The sequence below is a fragment of the Callorhinus ursinus genome, unplaced genomic scaffold, assembly GCF_003265705.2.
Source record: "Callorhinus ursinus isolate GAN/ISIS: 27379988/994484 unplaced genomic scaffold, GSC_fseal_2.0 scaffold33, whole genome shotgun sequence".
In the NCBI taxonomy this organism is placed as follows: Eukaryota; Metazoa; Chordata; class Mammalia; order Carnivora; family Otariidae; genus Callorhinus; species Callorhinus ursinus.
The window spans coordinates 2,556,456-2,579,181 of record NW_027397095.1 but is presented as its reverse complement, the minus strand read 5'-3'; the positions used below and the strand labels follow the sequence as shown (position 1 = coordinate 2,579,181).

The following is a 22,726-nucleotide window of genomic DNA, read 5'->3' as shown; positions in this document are numbered from 1 at the left end:
GAAATACTGTCCTATCTAACAATGGATTTAGCTATTTATTAGGCATTTTCTTATGTTACTGATAATTCAGTTTCCAAAAGGTCAGACTGAAGGGATTTTGATATCTGAATCCCACATCTCTGATCCCAGTAATGATGTTAACCATCATATAAAAGGCGGCCAGTCCTGGGGCGCCCGGCTGGCTCACGTGGTGGGGCATGTGACTCTTGAGCTCGGGGTTGTGAGTTTGAGCCCCATGTTGGGTGTAGAGATGACTTAAAACTAAAAAAAAAAAAAAAAAAAAAAAAAAAAAATTTAAAAGAAGGCCAGCCCAGGTAGGTCATGGAGAAGAAGGATTGGGCTTCTTGAAATTCTATTCTATTGCTCTTAGAAAACACATTCATTTTCTATTTACAAAGTAGTGTTATTAGTTCTAAAGGTGAGTATATTAAGATTAGCTGTGTATTTATTACATGTTGCTTGCATTTGCTCTACAAGCCTCCCCAGAGTGTTTCTCTAAATGTTTGCTATGTACCCAAGTTGAAGCGACAAAGGATTTTTTTAGTAAATTCTTCTCAGCTCTCCAATAAATAAGTACCTTACTTACTGCAGAAAGCACACCCATTTGGGAGTGCTACCCTTTCTCCTCATCCCCCAAAAAGACATCTGGAAAAAGAAAGCTAAAAGGAGGGAACTACTTTTCACATTAAATAAGCAAACAACCCAATGCTGACCACCGTGTTTCAGCATGGATAATCAAAAGCTGAGGTACTGATAGATTCCCAAACCTCAAAGCAAGCACCGAACACAAAGTTCATCCATTGTACGTGCAGCACACAGTAAGGAAACAATCCATCTCAGACAACACTTCTCGTCCTCTTCACTGGAAGAAAATAAACACTGGTCTAAGGAGTGTCAAGTATTTGTAACTTTTCCCTTTCTGTATGATGAGTAGTCTCAACAGCACTTAGTTTATTTCTCAGTATCACGGCAAGCCTATCTCCAACCAAGGCCCCCAGTTTCCAATACTACACTGACTGCCATACAAGGACACATCTAAATGAAAACCAGATAGCTTAATAAGCTGCAAATACTAGATTCAGACATGGAATTAGCCCCTTCCCTTGCCCCCTCACTTTCTCACTAGTTATACAACTATACATTCTTCCCTAAAGACTTGGAAATCACTTACAAGAAAGATACATTGCCAGCAAGATCATTATTATAAGCCTAAAGAGTAAGAGAGATACAATGTAATGGGGAAGGTGGGACAATAGGAATAATTATATCAAAAACTCCAAGACTCCGGTTAATTGCTTCAGGGGGGCCCTAAGGTAGCTCGGGGCTTTCTGGCAACCACAGTAAATAGGAGAATGGGTTGAACTGCATTGTTCTCACTGCCTGATAAAAGAAAGTATACTGGTTAATAAGCACCTCTTTGTAAAAAAAAGACTGCTGGATACTGTGGAAGGCACACAGAATAGGACATGGAACTTGCCCATGAGGAGTGTGCAAATCTTCTCTCTCCCAGGGCTGCAGAGGCATGAGGGGCTCTAGCATTTGACATAATGGCGGTAGAAACCGCAGAAAAACTACAGGGTAGAAATCAAAGGCGACTGAGGTGCTCCGCGTAGTGGTGTAGTGGTGCCCCCTGGAGAAGAAGTAGTGCGTTTGATCGGGAGAAGGAGACTTCTCTGAGCTGGAATTCATCACAGCTCTTCATTTTGGCTTCAAGGAAAGCCAAGGAGTTTATAATGGAAAATGTGTGATGAAAAATGGCACAAATAATTCTCTCTCTGGGGGAGTCTTACTTTCTCTATTACCCCCTTTTCATTAATGTGTTATTTTATTCATTACACTTTCATTCTGGTGTTGTTTCAAATATATTATTATTGAGCTGAACTATTGCAGAATGAAAAGGCTTTCTCAATAAGTGTTTTTGAATTCTCTTCCTTCCTCCCTCTTTTCTTTCTTTCTTTCTTTCTTTCTTTCTTTCTTTCTTTCTTTCTTTCTTTCTTTCTTTCTTTCTTTCTTTCTTTCTTTCTTCTCTACAATCTCTGACTGGGAAGCAATGTCATTTTTTCTTATGCATTTCTCTGGTGGGAGAATAGGAAATTTGGGGAGCCACAAGTTAAATACGATTAAATATGTTTTATCGCTAATACTTCAAATATGGAGTAAATGTCCCGTGCTCCCAGAGTGAGGTCTTGAGAACTGGGGAGAAATGAGAGAGTCTCAGTTTTGGTTTTGCTGTCAGTTGCCTATTAACATCTGCAAGTCCCAATTACGGATATTATTGCAAAATATTAATGACGTCAGCTGAATGCTGCTAAATCCTGAAAATTATTAAAGTTTCCTTCTTTATTGAGACATTTTTCTAAAATATTCCAGGCACCTTCCCTGTGCTTGAAAGTAGAGTTAGACGCCCAAACCTGAATTATATCTTGATTACCGAGGATTAAACCCACAGCAATTTCTGTTCTGAAAAACAGGTATCACCAGGCAGAAAGGAGTGGAAGATGGAGAAGGTATAAGAGATTGAGCTTGACTATACAAACTCCAAGGTATAGCTCATAAGCCTAGAGAACCTTTTTAAAAACACATCTTGAAATCATTTTTCCCATTTCTTTTAAAAGCCGATTACTTGGACTCAGTTCTAGCTATTGAGGGCTCTAGTTAAGTTTATTTAAAAATGTCAGTGCATGGGCTCTCTGAGAATTTTTCTTTGCCCTTCTATGCTCAAACTCTTTGGACTTTTAAAAGATCACTGTACATTCAGAGTAAGTTATTAATTAAGCTTCAAATATATATTTTTATTGGACTAGGCAGTCACTTTTTACACAGAACCCTTTTCTGCAGATCATGACCTTGTACTTGACTCAGAATGACCTTATTAGTGCTAATCATGTTTCCAAGAATACTCTGATTTGCAAGCTAGCCATCTGCTGTAAAATTCTATTTCAAACATTGTAAGGTCCCCCCAAAAATAATGCTTGAATATTACTAGATTATCACACTAATTACTTTAACATACTATTTAATGGGGGCCACTCAGCAAAAAATTTTAAAAATCCATATAAAGGGTAAAAGGATTCAAAATGCAACATTTGGAGAGCATCCAACAGCGTGCGGCCAAAGAACGTTTCTATAGTGCTAAGGGATGAAATTAAATCTGCAAAAATCAGCAATGTGTAAGCCATCAAATCTAGGTTAAAAGGTGGTTGAGTGAGGAGAGTTAGCACATGGGTGTATACAGTTTTCATTCATATTTAAGTAAAAATCAAACGGGTGGTAGAAGTACAGAGGCAGAAAGACAGCTGACAGGGCACCTTGCAGGTTAGCCCATATTTATTCTCCCTTTCTCAAAGTGATTCAGCAAGCTCACATTTCATTCAACAAATACTGTCCAAGCTCCCTATACGGGCTATACATGTGCTAGGCACAGAAGATACGGTGGTAAACAAGATGGCGTCTGATGTGAAACTGAAAAAAGTATGGCAGACCTTCACTTAAAATTCAATGAGATCAGATATTCAGGGGAGCACAGTGGCCATAGGCTGGAAGAAGAATGTCAACCCCCCTCTTCCTTAATTAACCATGTTGACTTTAGCAACACCTCACCTCCGTCCCTGGCTTTCTCTTCTCCCCCCCGCCCCCGCCCCCGCCCCCGCCCCCGCCCCGCCACACCTAGTTCAGAGTCTTACCATTTCAAAAATTCTTTCTTTCTTTCTTTTTTGAAGATTTTTATTTATTTACTTATTTGACAGAGGGAGACACAATGAGAGAGGGAACACAAGCAGGGGGAGTGGGGGAGGGAGAAGCAGGCTTCCCGCCGAGCAGGGAGCCCGATGCGGGGCTCGATCCCAGGACCCTGGGATCACGACCTGAGCGGAAGGCAGATGCTTAACGACTGAGCCACCCAGGCGCCCCGAGTCTTACCATTTCATACCTTCAATACTTCACCACTTTCTAAGAGGATCCACTCCCCCAATTGCCAGTCTCTCGTGTTCTACCAATTCATCTTGCAGAGGCTGATGATGTCATTTCTCTACTTAAAAACGGTCAGACTCCTCAGAGCTATGAAATCAAGTTCAAACTCCTCACTGACTTTTAGGGCTACTCCTCTGCCAACACAAGCCCTAGCTTCAGCCAGGCTGACTTAACACGTAATTCCCTCCCCACACATCCCACCTTTCCCTCTCTGTCTTTGCTGAGGTTATGCCCTCTTCCTGGAATATCTTCCTATCCTTCCCTCAAAGAATACCTCAAATAGTACCTCTCCCATGACTGCGTGTCTCAGTGCCACAGCTGGATATAATCCCGGCCCCTGCCTCTCCCCCTGGACTCTTTTAGTGGTTTGTACCTGGCTTATGGCACATAACACAAGCGGCTTCATAGTAAGAGGTCAGGCAGGGATCATGTCTTCCATAACTGTATCCTGCACAGTACTGAGCCCTGTGCCTAGCAAGTAATAGGTTTCCCTAAATGTTTGTTGAATGAATCATTTCTTTGGGGAATTGGATGTATATAGAATTCTTAATGGATTTAACAGGACTTTCAGCATTAAATGACCCCTGACATTTGTAAAATCCTTGTAGTAAACCACAACCAATAGCCCTACAAATTGAGTGCTGCTGCTCGCTCTTGTATGAAGAGAAACAGAAGTAGAGGAGTCTGTGTCTTGCTCAAGGCCACACAAGGAGCCCTTGTTTGAGATGTTATTACAAGGCAGCGTTTTCTCTGTTTATGCTACTTGCTGATACCATGCTTTGTTTCAGATATTTCCATGGCTGCATCTGTAGTTCACCCAAGAAACAGACATTTATCGAAACAACTTCTAATGCTCCTTTGGAAAAAGAAAAGGCAATATTCCAATATATATACAATGGAATACTATTCAGCCATGAGAAAGAAGGAAATCCTGCCCTTTGTGACAACATGGATGGACCTGGAGGTCATTATGTTAAGTGAAATAATAGTCACAGAAAGACAAATACTATACAATCTCACTTATACAAGGAATCTAAAAAAAGATGGACTCAGAGAAGCAGAGAATAGAGTGGAGGTTACCAGGGGCTGGGAGTTGGGGGTGATGGGGAGATGCTGGTCAAAGGGTATAAACTTTCACTTATAAGACAAATAAGTTCTGGGGATGTAACATACCACATGGTGACTTTAGTGAACGATAACTGAATCGTATACTTGAAATGTTGCTAAGAGAGTCAATTTTAAATATTTTCAACACAAAAAAGTAATTATGGAAGTGACAGAGTTGTTAACTAATCTTACTGTGCTAATCTTTTCACACTATATACTTGTATCAAATCATCATGTTGTACACCTTAAACTTATATCATGTTGTATGTCAACAATATCTTAGTAAAGCTGGAAAAAATATAAATCCTTCCTCCACTGGGGGACTGGTGAAATAGACACAGACAAGGTTTTAAAATGTTTCAGCTACTTTTTTAAATTTCATTTGTTTCTACATAGAACGGTTTGCTAATAAAAAAAAAATGAAATAACAAAGAAATTGCAAAAATTCTAGAGGTCATGTTTCTACAGAATCTGCAAAAATTTTAAGTTTGTTTAATGGAGCATGTGATAAGCATAAAGGTTAACAACAGAGAAACAACTTCTGAGATAGGTATTCACCAAATGTTTAAAACAAGAACATGTTGTTCTTAAGGATATTAAACATTCTCGAAGTGTTACTTCAGTGTTACTCTTTCACAAATACAATGAACAAAAATGTTAAGGCAATGTGCCAATGTGGCTGGTTTAAAAAGACCATCACCTTTAAAAATGGAGTCTCCAAAAAGTATTTAAAGCTGAGTAAGAGCTAACTGATACTACACTGCTGCCTACTCAGTGTACCTAGATGCCGAAATTAGAACCTTACTACTTTATAAGTTAGCTAGCAAATCATGGCTGACACGTAGGATATGTCTTAGCTGAGGGAATTTGTCATATTTACCACATATTTAACATATTTAACAGTTACATCACTGTGGACCCTACATTTTCAAACTTATGGATGGTTTTCCCGGTATAGAAGCTGCCTTCACTGTCCACTGTGTACCCATGAGAACATGGGTAGGAGCAAATTTCTTCTCTACCAATATCCGGTGGGTAAATAAAAATTTGAGTTTCAACAAAAAACATATGCCCACGTAGGATAGAAGAAAAAAATCCCAATTTACGGCAAACATTTAAATGCCTGTGGCCACGTTATACCTGCCAAAATTGATGGATCCTACAGCCATATCTACCGTACTTGACTAAATCACAGATTAGACTAAGCAATATTATACAAACTCATCATGAACAAGATACTCAAAGAAATAATTTACTCTGACTTTGGAGACAAGATGGCCAAGTCCAAATAGTGGAGATTATTTAGAGAATAAAAGGTTGAAGAATAAATGGGATCGTTTACTGACTTTTAAGAAAGCAATATCAAGAAAGACAGGAAAATGAGCCAATCAAACTTCTAATTACATCTAGCAGTAAAACTTGACCCTGTGGTGAGAACCGAAGGCACAGAAATAAAAGCATTGTTTCAAAAACCCAACCAGGATGGTAAATCTGGATTCTACAGCATCAGCCACAAAACACCATCAATTTAAGACACTGAAGACTGATTACAGAGAGGAGAAAATATGGAAGAAAATGAAAAGATTACTTAGAGATAATGAGGAAAGAACGGACGGCTAAGATTCCTCGGGAATATATAACCCTATAGGTCAATAATCAAGCAGCAGACTGAGACAGAGGAAAAGAGGGTAAGCTCAGGGACGTTGCAAACAGAAAGCTAATCTGTAAGGGCAAAAAAGAGCAGTAGGTAAATGATGTTCTATGAATAAAGTCAGGTTTCTCGAAAAACTAATTGCTATTTCCAGATGCACAGAAGTACCTGGCATCCACATTTTACAAAAACTTGAAAGAGAGAAAAAGACAATATTTGTAATGACTCCAAACAGCTCCACGACATGAAGAGAATTATTTAATGATCAAGTAGGATCAGGTATATATTTCTCTAACATGTAAGAGTTTCTTCCAAACAAAAAAGAGTTGATATATAGTAGATAGTTCTCCAACTTCTGATTTTCAGATTTCTCACGCTAATTAGGGGTCCTGTGGCAAGGGGTCAGTCTTAATGGCATCAAATGGTGGTTGAAAAATACAACCCAATGGAAACCTTGGCTTTGAGGTGGAGAGAAATGATCTTGAGCTATGCTCCCATAAAACAACATTTTAAATGGGTTGGGTTAGAGTCCAAGTTATTTGATGAAACAATATCTGATCCACAATAAAGCTGAACCGCCTCTACGATAGTTTTAGCTGACTTGTGACAGGTGCCTCCCTAGCTAGCCAGGGCACTGTACTAATGAGTATATAACAGAATCAGATGCCAGAGTTTCATGCAGCAAAGATGTAGATGATCCACAGCCAGTTATAATCCCTAATTCTAGCTAAGTAACAGCAACACAGGGTTTGGGGGAGAGAGATAGACAAGGTAGTCGAGACAGCTCAGGGTTCTGACTCTTGGCCATTCAATAAAGCAATTAAAAAACTAACTAGATCACTTAAGTTAGCTAACTTTGTCTACAAATAAAAACCACCAGGTCTCTATTCCTCTTTCTTCTCAAAAATAATAGCCCCAGTGATTGTCAAAGAACTAAATATGAACGTTAATGTGAAAAGTCTTAATCTAAATGCGGGGCGCCTGGGTGGCTCAATCGGTTGAGCGCTGGACTCTTGATTTTGGCTCAGGTTGTGATCTCAGGGTCGTGAGAATGAGCCTCCCCCCTGGTGTAGAGCCTGCTTAGGATTCTATCTCTCCCTCTGCCCCTCCCCCCGCTCAGGCTCGCGCTCTCTCTCTCTCTCTCTCTCTCTCAAAAAAAAAAGTCTTAATCTAAAAGCAATGTTATGAAACAATAAATGAGGATTAGGAAAGGCAACGTTGGCTTCCCCCCAACCCCGCCCACCTTTTGAAGTACAAAAAGTGAAGGGGAGCCAAACCCCCACCCCAGTGTCATGTGACACAACCTGACCAAGGTAAGGGCCGGATGATTTTGGTCTAGTAAAAATAATAGCCCAGCTGATGTTTTCTCCATTTCTTCCTTCTCCGCAGGGGGAAGAACCGAAATGATTAGAAGAACACTGGAGTCCTCAGGCTCTCTGGCTACTGCTTATGTGACCTTGTGCCAGCCACTCTCTCTCACTGGGTCTCCAGGTTCCTTATCCGGAAATGCGAACAGTATAAACTCGGTGGTCTTCCTTCTCCAGCCCAAATTCTTGATTTTCTAGGTTTGTGAAGCGCTAGTCTGGGTAGCAACGCTTTCTTAATGATTTAACTCTCTGACTCATTAAACTGGTTGGGGTCAGGCCCAGGATCAGCCATTGCACGGACATCAGCATTTTCTCATTTCCATACCCCAGGTGGAAGAAGGCAAAATGAAAAGAAACAATATTCCACTGTATTTCTGAGCATCAGGGGACAGGAGGTGCTCGTGTGAGAACACAAAAGCTAACTTTTAGAAACATTTTATTTGGAAATAACTCTAGACTTATAGAAAAATTGCAAAAATGGTACAGAGAGTCCGTGCCTACCCTTTACTCAGCTTCCCATCACATCAGCAACTTACATACCATACATAGTAGTGTTATCAAAAGCAGGACTCTAGTACAATATTAACTAAACTAGAGACTTTGATTTTCACCAATTTCCCCCCAAATGCCCTTTCCCTGTGCCAGGATGCAACCCATGATCTCACATTGCATTAACATGTCAGTGTCTCCTTAGTCTCCTCCAATCTGTGACAGTTCCTCAGTCTTTGTGTTTCGTGACCTTGACACTTTGGCCAGTGGGAGCTCCTTCAGACCCGCTCCTGTGTCCTCTTGTCATGCCCCACTCTTTTGTGAGCACTTACTTATTTTCTGGCACCACAAGACATTACAGGCTCACTTTTACTTTCCCTGCCTCTGTCCAGTCAGCTCTTACTCTGAGGAGCCCTGGTTCTTTTCCTGAAGAATGGTATTTAGAGACCAAGATCTGGGTGCTAGGTGTGTTTATTACTATTGGGGTGCCCTTGCTTGTATGTCCCCCTAGGACAGAGCTAGGAGACATAAGCATGTACGGTGATCCATGCATACGCATAGCTCTATGTCTATTTCTGTATCTGTGTTCATAGGAAAATGAACATACTGATGTTTCCACTCTAATCCATTAGGATTAGTTCTAGCCTTCCCCTTTTCCTTATTTTTAATTCTTTTCTGTCATGGTGAGGAAGCCGACTATCTTTATCTAGTCTCTATTCACCTATTGGTTTAATCCCAGCATCCATATAAAGTACTTACATGTGCCTGTGAGTAACAGATTTACTAACTAGAGCCCAGTGCTTGTGTGCAATTCTGTTTATCCTTAATATAAATCTATATATTGGTACTATAAATATAGCACCTCCAGGTTTCTTTTGATTAATGTCAGCATGGTATATCTTTTCTTCTCCTTTTAACATTTGTAAATAAAACAAAAAAAAAGCAAGGGGAAGAACAGTATGCTACTATTTGTGTAAAGAAGTGAGAATAGGTACATATATATTTGCACGTATGTTCAAAAATATCTATGGGAGAGAGAAAACTCAATACATTGGTTGTGAGGTCAACAGGTTAGCTGCAGAAAAAAAATGAGAGGGAAACCTCACTGCATATCCTTTATTGGTTTTTTAACTGCATACCTCTTATACTTATTTTTTTTAACTTTTTTTGAGATATTCATATACCATAAAGCTCCCCCTTGTAAAGTGTACACGTCAGTGGTTTTCAGTTTATTCACCAAGTTGTGCAACCATTACCACTGTCTACTTCCAGAACATTCTATCCATTAGTGGTCCCTTCCCGCTGCTCCTTCAATCTATTCTCTCCTTGCCACCAATGCCCCTGGTTAATACTAAGCTGCTTTCCGTCTGTGGATTTGCCAACTCTGGATACTTCACATAAATGGAATCATACAATATGGAGTCTTTCTGAACTGCCTTTTTGCCCTTAACATAATGTTGTCAAGGTTCATCCATGTTAGTACTTCATTATATAGCTAAATAATATTCCATGGTATGTAGAAAACACATTTTATCTATTCATCAATTGACGGCCATTTGTTGTTCAAATTTTTGAATGATTAAAATGCATTATCCATTCAAAAATTAAATTTTAAAAAATCAAAAGAGAAAGAAACAACCCATTCACAACATTTTTCTAAAAAGTTAAAAGTAAAAGAAAAATCATCAAGTAAATAACATATGATAAAGAATAATATATGGAAGAGCTCTGCTTGGCGATTCACCAGCGGACTTCTAAGACTCAATGGCTAAGATTTATTACAGCAAAAAATACAGAGCAAAAGCAGCAGGGAAAAGATCTGTATCAGGAGAGTCCAGTGATGCTTAACACAGGCTTCCAGGGTCCTTCCTCATCTGGGACATGCTCTGGGTCTTCACCATGATATACACAGCCCCTTCCCTCTCCCACCTCATCTCCTGCCGCTCTTCCCCCTTCATCCCTCTGCTCCAGTCGCCCTGGTGACCCCAAGGTTCCTCACACACACCAGGCTCACTCCTGCTGCGCGGCCTTTGCTATTGCTGTTCTCTTTGCCTGGAATGTTCTCAGAAATCCTCATAGCTTACTCCCTCACCTCCTCCATGCCTCTCCTCAAATATCACTGCATTAGAGGAGTCCTTCCTGACTATTTAATCTAAAACAGCAGCCCCTGCCATTCCCTGCGTCCTTTCCCTGCCTCATTTTTCTTCACACCGGACGATGTCATTCACCTGAATACTGACTTCCTTTCTGTTTGCCCCTCCCCCAACTACACGGTCTGCTTCATGGAGGCAGGGACTGCTTCTAGTTCACTGCTAGATCCCTCTGCCTAGCACAGTGCCTGGCACCCAACAGGTGCTTCTTAAGTACCTATCCAGTGACTGGACGAATAAATTGCATCTATCTATCTACCTAGCTAGCTAGCTAGTTATGTATCTATCTGTCCATGGACACTGAGTGGAGGGGAAGAAGGAAGGTATTTGGAACATGTAAGATTCCTTATTCTCAGCTCCAGAATGCCAGAATGTAGAGGAGATGCTCAATGAAATTCTCAACTTTTCTCTCAGGATTCGAGTATGCAAGCATTATATTTAATATCATAAAACTTCTCTTATAAAGATGATTTTAGTTTCCCCTTGGAGCTTAGCCTTGTCTAAAAAATTTTCTTTTTGGATTAGAAATAACAGTTTTGTAGAACACATAAATAATGCAGAAAGAACTGAACTACAAGGTGAGAGTTCTCTGGACTGGAGGTCGGGGGGTGCACTGTGACAGGGACAGCGGAAACAGGCAGCTGTGTCAGGTGTCAGGGCAGCTGTGTCAAGTGTCAGGGCAGCTGTGTCAGGAGGGCTCACCAAAATGTCCCCAGGCATACACATCGGATTGTCTTGCTTGACTGTTTCTATCCTTCATCTATTTTTCCAGGAAAATACCGTTGTTTGTATTTTTTTTTTATTGTAAAGCTTGTTGTATATTAAAGACCTTTTTGTCTGTCACATTAGTTACAATTTTCCCCCCAAATTATGGCTTATCTTCTAACTTTTTGGTGTTTTCTGTCACTCAGCCATGATTTGTATTGTGTGGTCAGTTCTAATATTCCTTTGCTTTGTCTCTGCCTTTGATAGGGTGCTTAGAAGGCCTTCCCTGCCCCCAGGGTTATACTTCTAGTATAGTCTATTCTTTTTTTTCATTGAGTGTGCAGGGGAGGTGGAGGGGGGTTGAGGGGAGGGATAGAGAGGGAGAGAGAGTATCTTAAGCAGGCTCCATGTCCAGTATGGAGCCATATGTGACATGGGGCTTATCTCACAACCCTGAGATCATGACCTGAGCCGAAATCAAGAGTCAGAGGCTTAACCCACTGAGCCACCCAGGTGCCCCTAGTATATTCTATTCTTCAAGGACTGTGAGGACTGTCATGGCTGGATTTCATTTTTCATGTTTAAATTGTCAGGGCCCCTGGAATTTATTTGGTGAACATAGACATTTCTTGAGTGCTGATAATGAGCCAGGCTCTGTTCCAAGTGCCTTATGTGGATCCCCTCATTTGAATGCTCAGTAACTCCAGAGGTAGGTGCGAGTAGGTTCTTTGTTTTCACGGGTGAGGGAATGTAGGGACAGGAAGTTTGGGTGCTGGTTCAAGGCCACACAGCTGCCAAAACCGGGCCCATCCAATGGCAAAGCCTACACAGGGCTGTGGTGAGGATTAGAGTCAGCATGTGTAAAGTTTCTGGAATACAGTCGGCATTGAATAGAAGATAAAGCTTATTATTATGATGGCGTAGTTCTCATAAACATAATTTCTGATGGCTGTATATTATTTGAAAAATGGTATCTTTTACATTAAGTATGTTTCTAAAATACTGTTCTTTCACAAGTATGAAAAGCCTTTGGAATTCCATGGAATGACTGAAACCTTTTTTTTCTCTTTTTGAGGAAACAGTTGTCATTAAAAGAAATTTTGAAAGGACATCCGTACTGAAGAGATTCATCAGGTAACAGACTTACAGATTTGTTTCTTTTGAAATCTTTGTGACTATATTACAGTTTTCTAGAAATGATGTTTTTAATTTCTGACCACAAAAAGTGCCACAATAAGTGGTATATTTTTTAAAAGTCTCTGAATGAGAGATCAGGCAGTATCTAGATTTTCTTTTCTTTTCTTTTTTTTTTTTTTTTTTTTTTTTTGGTACCCTGGGAAGAACATGAGACTGACAGGAAGGATAAATGGAAGGAGAGGCTGGCTGTCCAGGATTGTTGGGGGAGCGAGTGAGGGAGTGAAGTCTGTGAGGATGCAGGAGGTAAGGCAAGGTTTATAAGACATATGTATAGTCATATAAAGGATGGAAAGACTGGACGGAAACACACAGAAACGTTAATGATGATATTGGCTCAGTGGGGATGATATTTACACTTTACCTACCTTTTGTTACATTTTATTCTTGTCTTCTTGTGTATGCTTCTTAAGATTTCTTTTTGTCTTTTCCTTTCCCTTCATAGAACTGGATAACTTTCACAATCGGGGGAAATATTATTTATCTTGGAAACAAAGGCAGAACACCTGGTTCCTGATGTAGGAAGATCCTAAGTTAGAGGTGGCCAGGGGCACTGACTTCATTCAGCACAAGGGTCAGCCCACAGTAGCCCACAACAGGGACACACACATCCCAAAACTTCTTGGGCTTCTCATCCTCCAGGTTTCTGTCATTCTGGGGGACCATCACCATGTCTTTTTCTGTCATGCCCTCGGTCTATTTTCTCCTCCCTCCCCTTCTTGGCTGACCATAATATAACGAGTGATCAGACACATCGACATCATGCACTCTCGGATATAATGCACATCTTTCCTGCGGTTTTCTTGCCAAAAATGCATGACCCTAATCAAATCATAAGAAAGCACTCGCAAACCCAAACTGAGAGGCATTCTACAAAATAACTGACCGGTACTCGTCCAAAGTGTCAAGGTCAGGAAAGATATGGAAAGACTGAGGAACTGTCACAGATTGGAGGGGACTAAGGAGATACGATCCTGAAACAGAGAAAGGACACTGGGGGAAAATTGGTGAAATTCAAATAAGGTCTCTAGTTTAGTTAATAATATTGTACTAGAGTTAATTTCCTGGTTTTGATAACTGAGCTATGTAAGGTATCTAAGTTGTTGACATTACTGGAAGCTGGGTGAAGGGTATGCAGGAACTCCTTATACTATGTTTAAAGATTTTATTTTATTTTAGCTTGATTTGTTTATTTTAGGGAGAGAGAGAGTGAGTGGGGGTGGAGGGACAGAGGTAGAGAGAGAGAGAGAGAGAGAGAGAATCTCAAGCAGACTCCCCACCGAGCATGGAGTCCAATGTGGGACTCTGAGATCATGATCTGAGATGAAATCAAGAGTTGGCCGCCTAACTGACTGAGCCACGCAGGTGCCCCTAATCCTTGTACTACTTTTGCAACTTTTCTGTAGGCCTGAAATTATTTCAAAATAAAAAATTTAAAAAGTCAGGTTGAGCTATCAATGTGTATTTGTTTAGGTTCTAATTGTAATTCCATTTTTCCTTCAAAAAAAGTTTTTTTAATGTCCGAAATAGCACTGACTTTTACCAGTCAAAGATACTTCCTTTTCAAGCTCAGTATTACTGAAGATAGAGATCCTCAAATAAAATACTATATTCTTGGAATCTCAGGATGACAGGTGTTGTCTACATATCTTTATAGTGCAGGCAGACCTCTCTGATCAAGCTTAGAAATGGCTCTAAGTCTTGCATAATCCAGTGACCCTTGGGATTATGTTGCTAGGAGTCTTCTGCTCCCAGTAAGTTTTCCCTTAGCAAACAGGGATGACATAAGTATTCAGTCAAATTTTGAACTCGTGAAAATGGCTGTGACTAGTGAGACAAAGTACAGAATATACAGGTGGCTCAGGACAATCTGACCTACAAGGATGGATTCACATCCGCATGCTTACACAACAGGTTTCACTTGTCCAAATATGATTACACTTGTGATCATACGTGATGTCTGAAGACATAGTGTGGGGCTAGTTTACATGCATTCTGCATGCAGTTTCCATCTTTTAGGAATGTATGCGGGTTGACATGACTGTCCTGTGATGAGGCCCACTGCCAAGGCCTTTGCCAGGAAATTTTTGTTACAAAACTACTCAATGTGTTGAGGGGCCGCAGATGTAATGGGTGTTGATCTGCCATAATGAAATAATCACAGCATTTACACCGTTCCTGGATAACACGTGGCTAATGTCACCCTGCTTCAAGTATGAGAGATCAAGACATCATGACATCGTCGAAGCAGAATACATGAAGATAACAATCTTGGCTACAGAAACGATCACAAAGATCCTAGCATGGTACTTTTTAGTGACGATCTTTTGTTAAATGTAAGAGACATACCCTGAAAGTATCAAGCTAGGTCAGTGGCAAACTGTCATATCAAGAAACTGGCACAGAGCGGGTTAAGCAATATTTTGGAGAGAATTTTGAAATAAATGTGCCAAGCAGGCTAGGCAATTGAGTCAAAAACAGCTACATATCAACATGACATGAGACTCTTTTATGTAGTTGGAAATTAATCTATGGGCTGCACTGTCTAGATCTCTATCTGAAGATGGGGCAACCTTTATCAATGAACACTCAACATTCACGGAGTGATGGGCACAGCACTTCAGCACAATGCATAATTAGCCATCAAGCTTGCCCTCCTTATTTTGACAACATTCCCTCATTATGAGGTGAGTATAGAACATTGTGTCTACTGTGTCTATTAGGAAGGCAAAGAACCATCATCATCTGGTAGAGTACCTAGTGCTAATGGAATCCTTACAAAAACAAGACACAGAGCACCAAAAGCAGCAGCCCAAAACTCATCAAATGATTGCTTCAATTATTTAACCACTCACGGAAATAGAAATAGCGCACAGATGCATTTCAAAGGTGTTTCAATTATACAACCTCAAGGAGGGTAGTAAGTGCCACAATAAACACTGAGGTATGCTATTTGTGTATTATAGATAGGATCGTTGTACAATCCACATAGGTCAATTACCCCCAACTTAGTATAGGGTTCATGCATATCATGGATAAGGAATAATATAAAAGCAGAGAGCCACAAAGCTCTTGTGCAGATGTGGAACTGTGATGAATGTGCTGTCTAAATGGCAAATTAATTAACTGTTTGAAAGGCTTTGTGTATTTGAAATATTAAAGTTTTCATTAAAATTTGAAAATGTGAGGGTTATATAAATTGTCTTTATCCTGTGTGATTGGTCATCAAGATATTAACATAATGCAAAAATTATTTTAAAAACACTGGATGCAGTGAGTAGACAGTGTATTTAAATAATTAAGTGGCTTATCAATATTCATTGGCCATTATCTATGTAGTCTCTGAATTAAACATTTTCCAACCTTCAAAGTGGTAGTGCAGTATGTGTTTTGTTAACAATTGCTTTGCTTATTATTTTCTTCAAAATATTTCCTTTATGGCACTCTGACCTGAAGTATACCAATGATTAGGAGGATCACCTATGTCCTTCCACCAGATGTCTGGAAAGAGAGAATATACAAAGCCTGCAAGGAACTTTCAGTCAAAGAGTAAACTATAAAAACAGTGATAACTTAGCTTGAAGAATTAATATGACACTCAGGGCAACTGGATTTGGGTATGTCCATTTGGAACATGAGTTTGTAGAGTCAAACAATAAACCCTAACTAAATAGAGCCGTTTTGAAGAACTCCTCAAACAAACATCTTAGTGAACTGCAAGAAAATAATCTCCCATTTAATTCACTCTTAGAGTGATACATGAGTTTTAGTTTATGTAATCTCATGGCATCTCCATAATAATCCTGGAAGTTAGGTAGGGATAAAGGAATGTAAGCCTTATCAGAGTTAAGTAGCTAAGGTCAGACACAGTAGCGAGGCTGGAACTGTCCCCCACATCTCCTGAAACAACATATGCACAGTGCCTTGTGCTATCCCAGACCCACTAGACGGACTGGATGAAAGATATCTCCTGTTTCCACCCCAAATAGCCCAGTGCTCTTTTCTGCTTCAAGGCATTGCCAGGTAATGCAGCAGGAGATTTTAATAATACACAAAATAATTGTAGATGAAACTCGAATGATAGTGAAATGTAGAGAATAAGCCCTTTAATCATAATATCTGCTGCAAATAAGAGCAATTTCGACATTTTTGATGGCAAAAATTACTGGTTTTTTACAATAACAACTTTGCATTCTTGACTTGGGAGGGTCTGCAACAAAAAGTAGTAACCACGAAATAAGTTAAATTAACTGTCTATGGAGGATGTAACTTGATGAAATGTTTTCTGAAGAAATGATCACATAAAGGAATACATCTCTGTCAGCCAATACAGCCATAAATAAAAATGTTAATGAGGTAAAATTGGTCATGATGAGGCTAAAACAATATCAAGAAATTGAAAAGGTTCTTATTAGGCTTAATTCACTTTGATGTATGTTGAAAAAAAATTCTTGAATGCATTGTAGCAAATCTTATTAAACCAGGAATCTATTACCATTTTTTATTTTTACTTCTGTGCTTTAATTTATACATCTTTATCCTTAATGTAAAGATAACTATGAATAAAACATGAAAGTCAGTGCATTTTCACATATGTTCTATACTATATAATATCTCATTTGCCCTCGTATTTTGGTTATAGTCTAGTACATAATATTCAGTTTTGATGACCTTGGCTATAAGACTTGCCTTATAAAATGTACTCACAAATCTAAAATTGGTTAATCAGTTCAGGAAGAAAGTTAAGTGAACCTAGTGTGGTACCAATGTTTAAGTTAAAGTTTCAAAATATACTTTGACTAAGTATGCTGGGGGCCCTTGGCTGGCTCAGTCGGTAGACCGTGCAACTCTTGATCTCGGGGTTGTGAGTTCGAGCCCTGTGTTGGGTGTAGATTACTAAAATAAATAAATAAACTTTAAAAGACATTTTCCTCCTGGATGGTGAGATTTTCACCTTATACTCTTGGAATATGACTTCACTTGTCCTCTGAAAGCTGCCTGGTCCCTGCCAAGTGTATTTTGATAACATAGTTAATAGGGCTGTAATTCACTACAGGGCTTCTTTAGGCTCTACGAGAATTATGATCACTGTACTCAACATTTAAATCCTATACAAAGAAGTAAAGTATGGCAAGGCTGCAATTTCTCACTCCTACAAAAATTCTTTAATTTTTTTTCCTTCAAATCTATCTTGATCAGTGGGCTTTGATGAGATAAGATGAACTACAGTCTGGCTTAGTTCTACAAGCACAGAGTCTACATCCTGTCTTAACAAACAAACAAACAAAACTTACCACTTCCATGCTATTATTAACTTTACTAATTTCAAAGCACATCATATTTCAAAACACATAGACATCGACAAATTTAAATGAAATGTTATGTGCGTGTAGATTAGACTCACCTTTAAAGAATCAAAACATGCCACCACACGGCCATTTTCCACGTGGCAGACTCTTGGCGGATGGGCAAACTTGCAATCTGCATCAGCTCGAGAGCAGGTTCCTCTCTGAAATTCTCTGCAGACTTCTAAAGTCAGCCACTTGGTGTCACGAACCAGGGTGACATTGACAGCCGTCATATTGAAAGCAAAGTTAGAATCAAGTGCACCCTCTCTAGGACAGTTTCACTGCTGTTAAAAGGTTAAAAGTGAATTCAAGCTATATGTGAAGAGGTAAGGTTGCTTTGGTGAAATGCTTCTTTGTTAGCACTTAGGTTTTTGTTTCAGCCAAAATTTGGTCTGGTCAAAGAGCCAATCACAAAATAAAAATTGTATCAGAATAGTTAAAAATTAAATTAGAGACCAGCTCCTAAGAAGGCAACCAGAAAGGTTAAGATATTGAGTGTTTAATTTGTTCCTCTGCCGAAGTTACTTCAAATAACTGGCAGGCTTTCAAAAGAATTCTGTGCTCTCCAGTTGATGTTTTCAATTATTCTTGCAAAAAGCATATGCTGCTGGTTGCCCTTCAATTTGTGGAATGGTCTCAGATCAAGGGAAGAAATGTTTTTCTCCCTATTTCTTGGATTTAATGACTAAGATTGGTAAGGATGTTACAACTGTAAATATAAAATTTGCTGCAAAATCAGGAGGAGGGAAAAAGACTAGGAAAACTGGGAATTGAAGGGGAAAAAAGAATGGACCAGTTGCTAAGACTGAACTGCAAGCACACCAGGTTTGGGGGCTGGGGAGGGAGAGGGGTTTATAAAGAGACAGCTCTAGAGTGGAATCGAAGTAGCAGTGTTCAGAAAAGGCACTTTTCAGAAACCTGCAAGAAAAAAAATAAAATTAGCTATTAGAATGCAATACTTCGGTTTTAAACTTCAGATCTGGAAAAGAAGTACCACATCCTATTTAAAACAGGAAGCACCTAGATACTGCCAGTGCAACATAGTACAGTCGGCCGTTGTGAATAAAAAGAGCATTTCCCAGTGTAGAGTAAAAGGAGGCAGCCACATAGATTTACTGCTGAAATACAAGCCCAACTGGGGTGCCCGGGAGGCTCAGTGGGTTAAGCAGTGGACTCTTGGTTTCGGCTCAGGTCATGGTCTCAGGGTCCTGGGATCGAGCCCCGTGTCCAGCCCTGCGTGGGTCTCTGTGCTCAGAGGGGAGTCTGCTCAAGGATTCTCTCTCTCTCCCTCTGCCCCTCCCCTTGCTCATTCGCTCACACACTCTCTCTCAAATAAATAAATAAATCTTAAAAGAAAAAGAAATACAAGCCCAATTAAAAAGGAGAAACGATGGTTTCATTCTGTTTGGGGGCAGAAATTCATTTGGGGGTTCACCGCACAGAAAATGCCAGAGCTGGACAGGACAGCCCCTCAGGTTCTAGAGGTTACCAAAGACCTGTCATTAACCTGGCTTTGCTATGGTCTGATCGAAGGCTTGCTTATCTGCTCTCAAAATCCAGAATACGAATTGCTAAGAAAATTTAAGTTGCTCTTAGAGGTCCTGCTGCATGTGTATTTGAAATGTAATTGTTGATGATCACATCAAATGGTCATGACATACATAACTCACTGGACACCCACTGCAGATGAGGTAGGGGAGAATGTAAAATGTAAAATGGGCTTCAGATAAAGAAAAAAAAATCCTCTGAAAAGATGCTGGGTTCTTTTTCTTTTTCTTTTTTTAAATATTTTATTTATTTGAGAGAGACAGAGATAGTGAGAGAGAGCACAAGTGGGAAGGAGGGGTAGAAGCAGACTCCCCACCAAGCAGGGAGCCTGACACGGGGCTCGATCCAGGACCCCAAGATCATGACCTGAGCCGAAGGCAGACACTTAACCCGCTGAGCCACTCAGGTGCCCGTGGGCATTTTTTTCTTTCTGTGTATGCCCTATTAGTTCTTAGTCTCTGTAAAGGGATACTGAAACAACTCAGGAGGAGGTTTCAGCATATACAAATAAGTGAGACAGAAAGCACTGTTCAGTCATACATTAAATGCTGGGCAGCTTTAAGGCTTGCAGTTTAACCCAGCGTCAACCAGCAACAATTTTTAGCAACTCAGCTGAGAGAATCGACAAAAGGTTAATTTATTGGCATTATGCCACGGACACGTACTGAAATAACAGGGATTTGCTAAAATAAAAGTAAGCTCTGAGTATCAGTCAAATCAACCCATGGTCAACTTCATCAAAAAAGTAGAATTCAAGTTCTTGAAAACGTTTCGTTTAAATTTTTGAATGAGATCTTTAACAACCCTACAGAATCTGAATCTTCTATTTGTCTTTTCGCAGTCGAGATGAAACTCAATTATCACCTAATTGTTTAGATATCACCAGGAAATTAAATATCTAGAAAATTCAGGTAAGCTTATCCATCCAAGGGCAAACATGTGTTTCTCTGAGTCATCCTTCATGGAAGCCTTTCTAAAATGTATTATAGGTAGCTTTGCCTTCTTACAAAATACTGAACATCTTTTGACCTCTTTTGACTTGGGGTCATAAATGTCCTAGAAAGTATTATAGTTTCCCTCCTTTGGTGGCACATTGTTAATGGTCACTTCTACTGTCACTTGTCTTCCTGCCACAGTATCTGCCATAGGATTGTCCAGCTCCCTTCAGGAAAATGTAACAGCCAACCATGAATGTTGAATAAGAGTTAGTTACTCACTGAATGATGGGCCTGGGGGCAAAGTGCAAGGCTTTCTGGTTTGGGGGCCCTTTTGCAATATGTCCCATGCAGGATCATGTTCTAGAGGGTTAAGGTTGTCAGGCAAATGACCTCTAGGAAAATATTTACCATATATATATATTTTTTTAAATAGCCAGATGGGGAAATGTAAATGAAAACAACAATGCGATACTGCTTCGCCAGCGTTAGGATGGCTATAGTAAAAAACAGAAAAATTGGAGAAATCGGAACCGTCGTTGCTGGTGGGAATGTAAAATAGTGCAGCTGGTGTGGCAAACAGTCACCACATGACCTTGCACTGTGCCTAGGTATATATCCCAAGCAACTGAAAGGAGGGGTTCGAAGAGCTATGTATACACTCATGTTCACTAGTCATGACAGTCAAGAGGTAGAAACGACCCAAGTGTCCACTAACAGATGAATGGGTACACAAAAAGTGATATACCTGCAAAATGGAATATGATTCCATCATTAAAAGGAACAAAGTACGGCTACGTGCTACAACGTGGATGAACCTTGAAAACACTATGCTAAGTGGAAGAAGCCAGTCACCAAGACCACATAGTATATGGTTCCATTTATATGAAATATCCACAATAGGCAAATCCACAGAATCAGAAAGCAAATGAGTGGTTGTGAGGACTCTGGGGAGAGGAGAAAGTGAAGTAATGGCTTCATGGGTCCAGGGTCTCCTTGGGGAGTGATGAAAATATTCTGGAGTAGATAGTGATAGTTGTGCCATTTTTTTATATACTAAAACCCATTCACAAAATCGTACACTTCAATGGGTGAATTGGATAGTATGTGGATTACATATATTAAAAAGAAGTCTAAAGAAACATTACACCCCCCCAAAAAAGCCTCACAAGTGATACAACTGGCTACCCCAAGCTTTCTTTTTTAGGTTCTCCCTAGACACAAATTCTACATAGTGTTCCTAAGTGGAATTTCAAGAGCAAATTAGTTTCCATACTGTAGTTGATTTAGTGTAGTATGGAAAATACTCTAAGAGAGAACATTCTGCAGGTTTGTAAGTTTATATTTAAAAATATATTCATATTTAGTCCTACAACTAAATTACATAGGCTGCCTGAAAGCATGTGAATACTGGGCAGCTTTAAGGCTTGCAGTTTAACCCAGCGTCAACCAGCAACAATTTTTAGCAACTTGGCCGAGAGAATCGATAAAAGGTTAATTTATTGGCATTATGCCACGGACATGTACTGAAATAACAGGGATTTGCTAAATAAAAGTAAGCTCTGAGTATCAGATATTGAGTTTCATCTTGACTGTAAAAACACAAATGGAAGATACATGTGAATGAAAAATAACCAAAAAGGAATATATATATATATATATATATATATGAATGATTTGCTCAGAACATAAACAGTGAGGGCCTGAGGGTCTGAAGAAAGATTTTTCTACAGAGGTCCATCAAGTATAGAAACAGACAATAAATAATACATTTGAATTTTGAACTTTTGGAAAAGAAACATGCAAACAGGTGCTGAACTCTGGCCATGCATTTTATGTAAGATGGGGCAATGGGAGAAAGAATTTTCTTCTTTTTTTGAAATTGGCCTGCAACCTCTGATGGGACCCTGGCCAATTCTTCAAAAACCGTCCTAGCCAGCACATGTCTTCCTGCAGACTTGGAACAGTTTTTGGAGCTGGCTCAGAAGAAGCGAGGTGTGGCAGCTAAAGGGAGCTGATGTGCCGAGGGAGAGCAGTTCTCTGAAGTTGCTCTGCTGGTCTGGCTGTGTATACAAGACAGGGAGCACACAGGTCCCCCGCATTTTAAAGAAGATCAACTTTGGGAGACAATACGGCTTTATCTTCACTACCTTAAGCTCGAGTAACAGGAATACAATTTTGCTTTTTATGATTTATCGTCCTCTAATGTAGAGCATGAAGAGCTACCATTTCTTAGTACATTTGTACTTGCATAGTATTCGCT

General features: G+C 39.8%; 1 protein-coding gene across 6 annotated transcripts in view; it reads right to left on the bottom strand.

The window, feature by feature from the left end:
• Nucleotides 1-22,726, bottom strand: part of MBNL3 (muscleblind like splicing regulator 3) — a 109,344-nt gene that overhangs the window by 48,673 nt on the left and 37,945 nt on the right. For all 6 annotated transcript variants that reach the window (XM_073879133.1, XM_025852528.2, XM_025852529.2 and 3 more), the window contains exon 2: nucleotides 18,037-18,898. In XM_073879133.1, coding sequence (XP_073735234.1) covers nucleotides 18,037-18,213 — 177 coding nt within the window. In that variant the 5' untranslated portion in view covers nucleotides 18,214-18,898. The remainder of the gene's footprint in view (nucleotides 1-18,036; nucleotides 18,899-22,726) is intronic.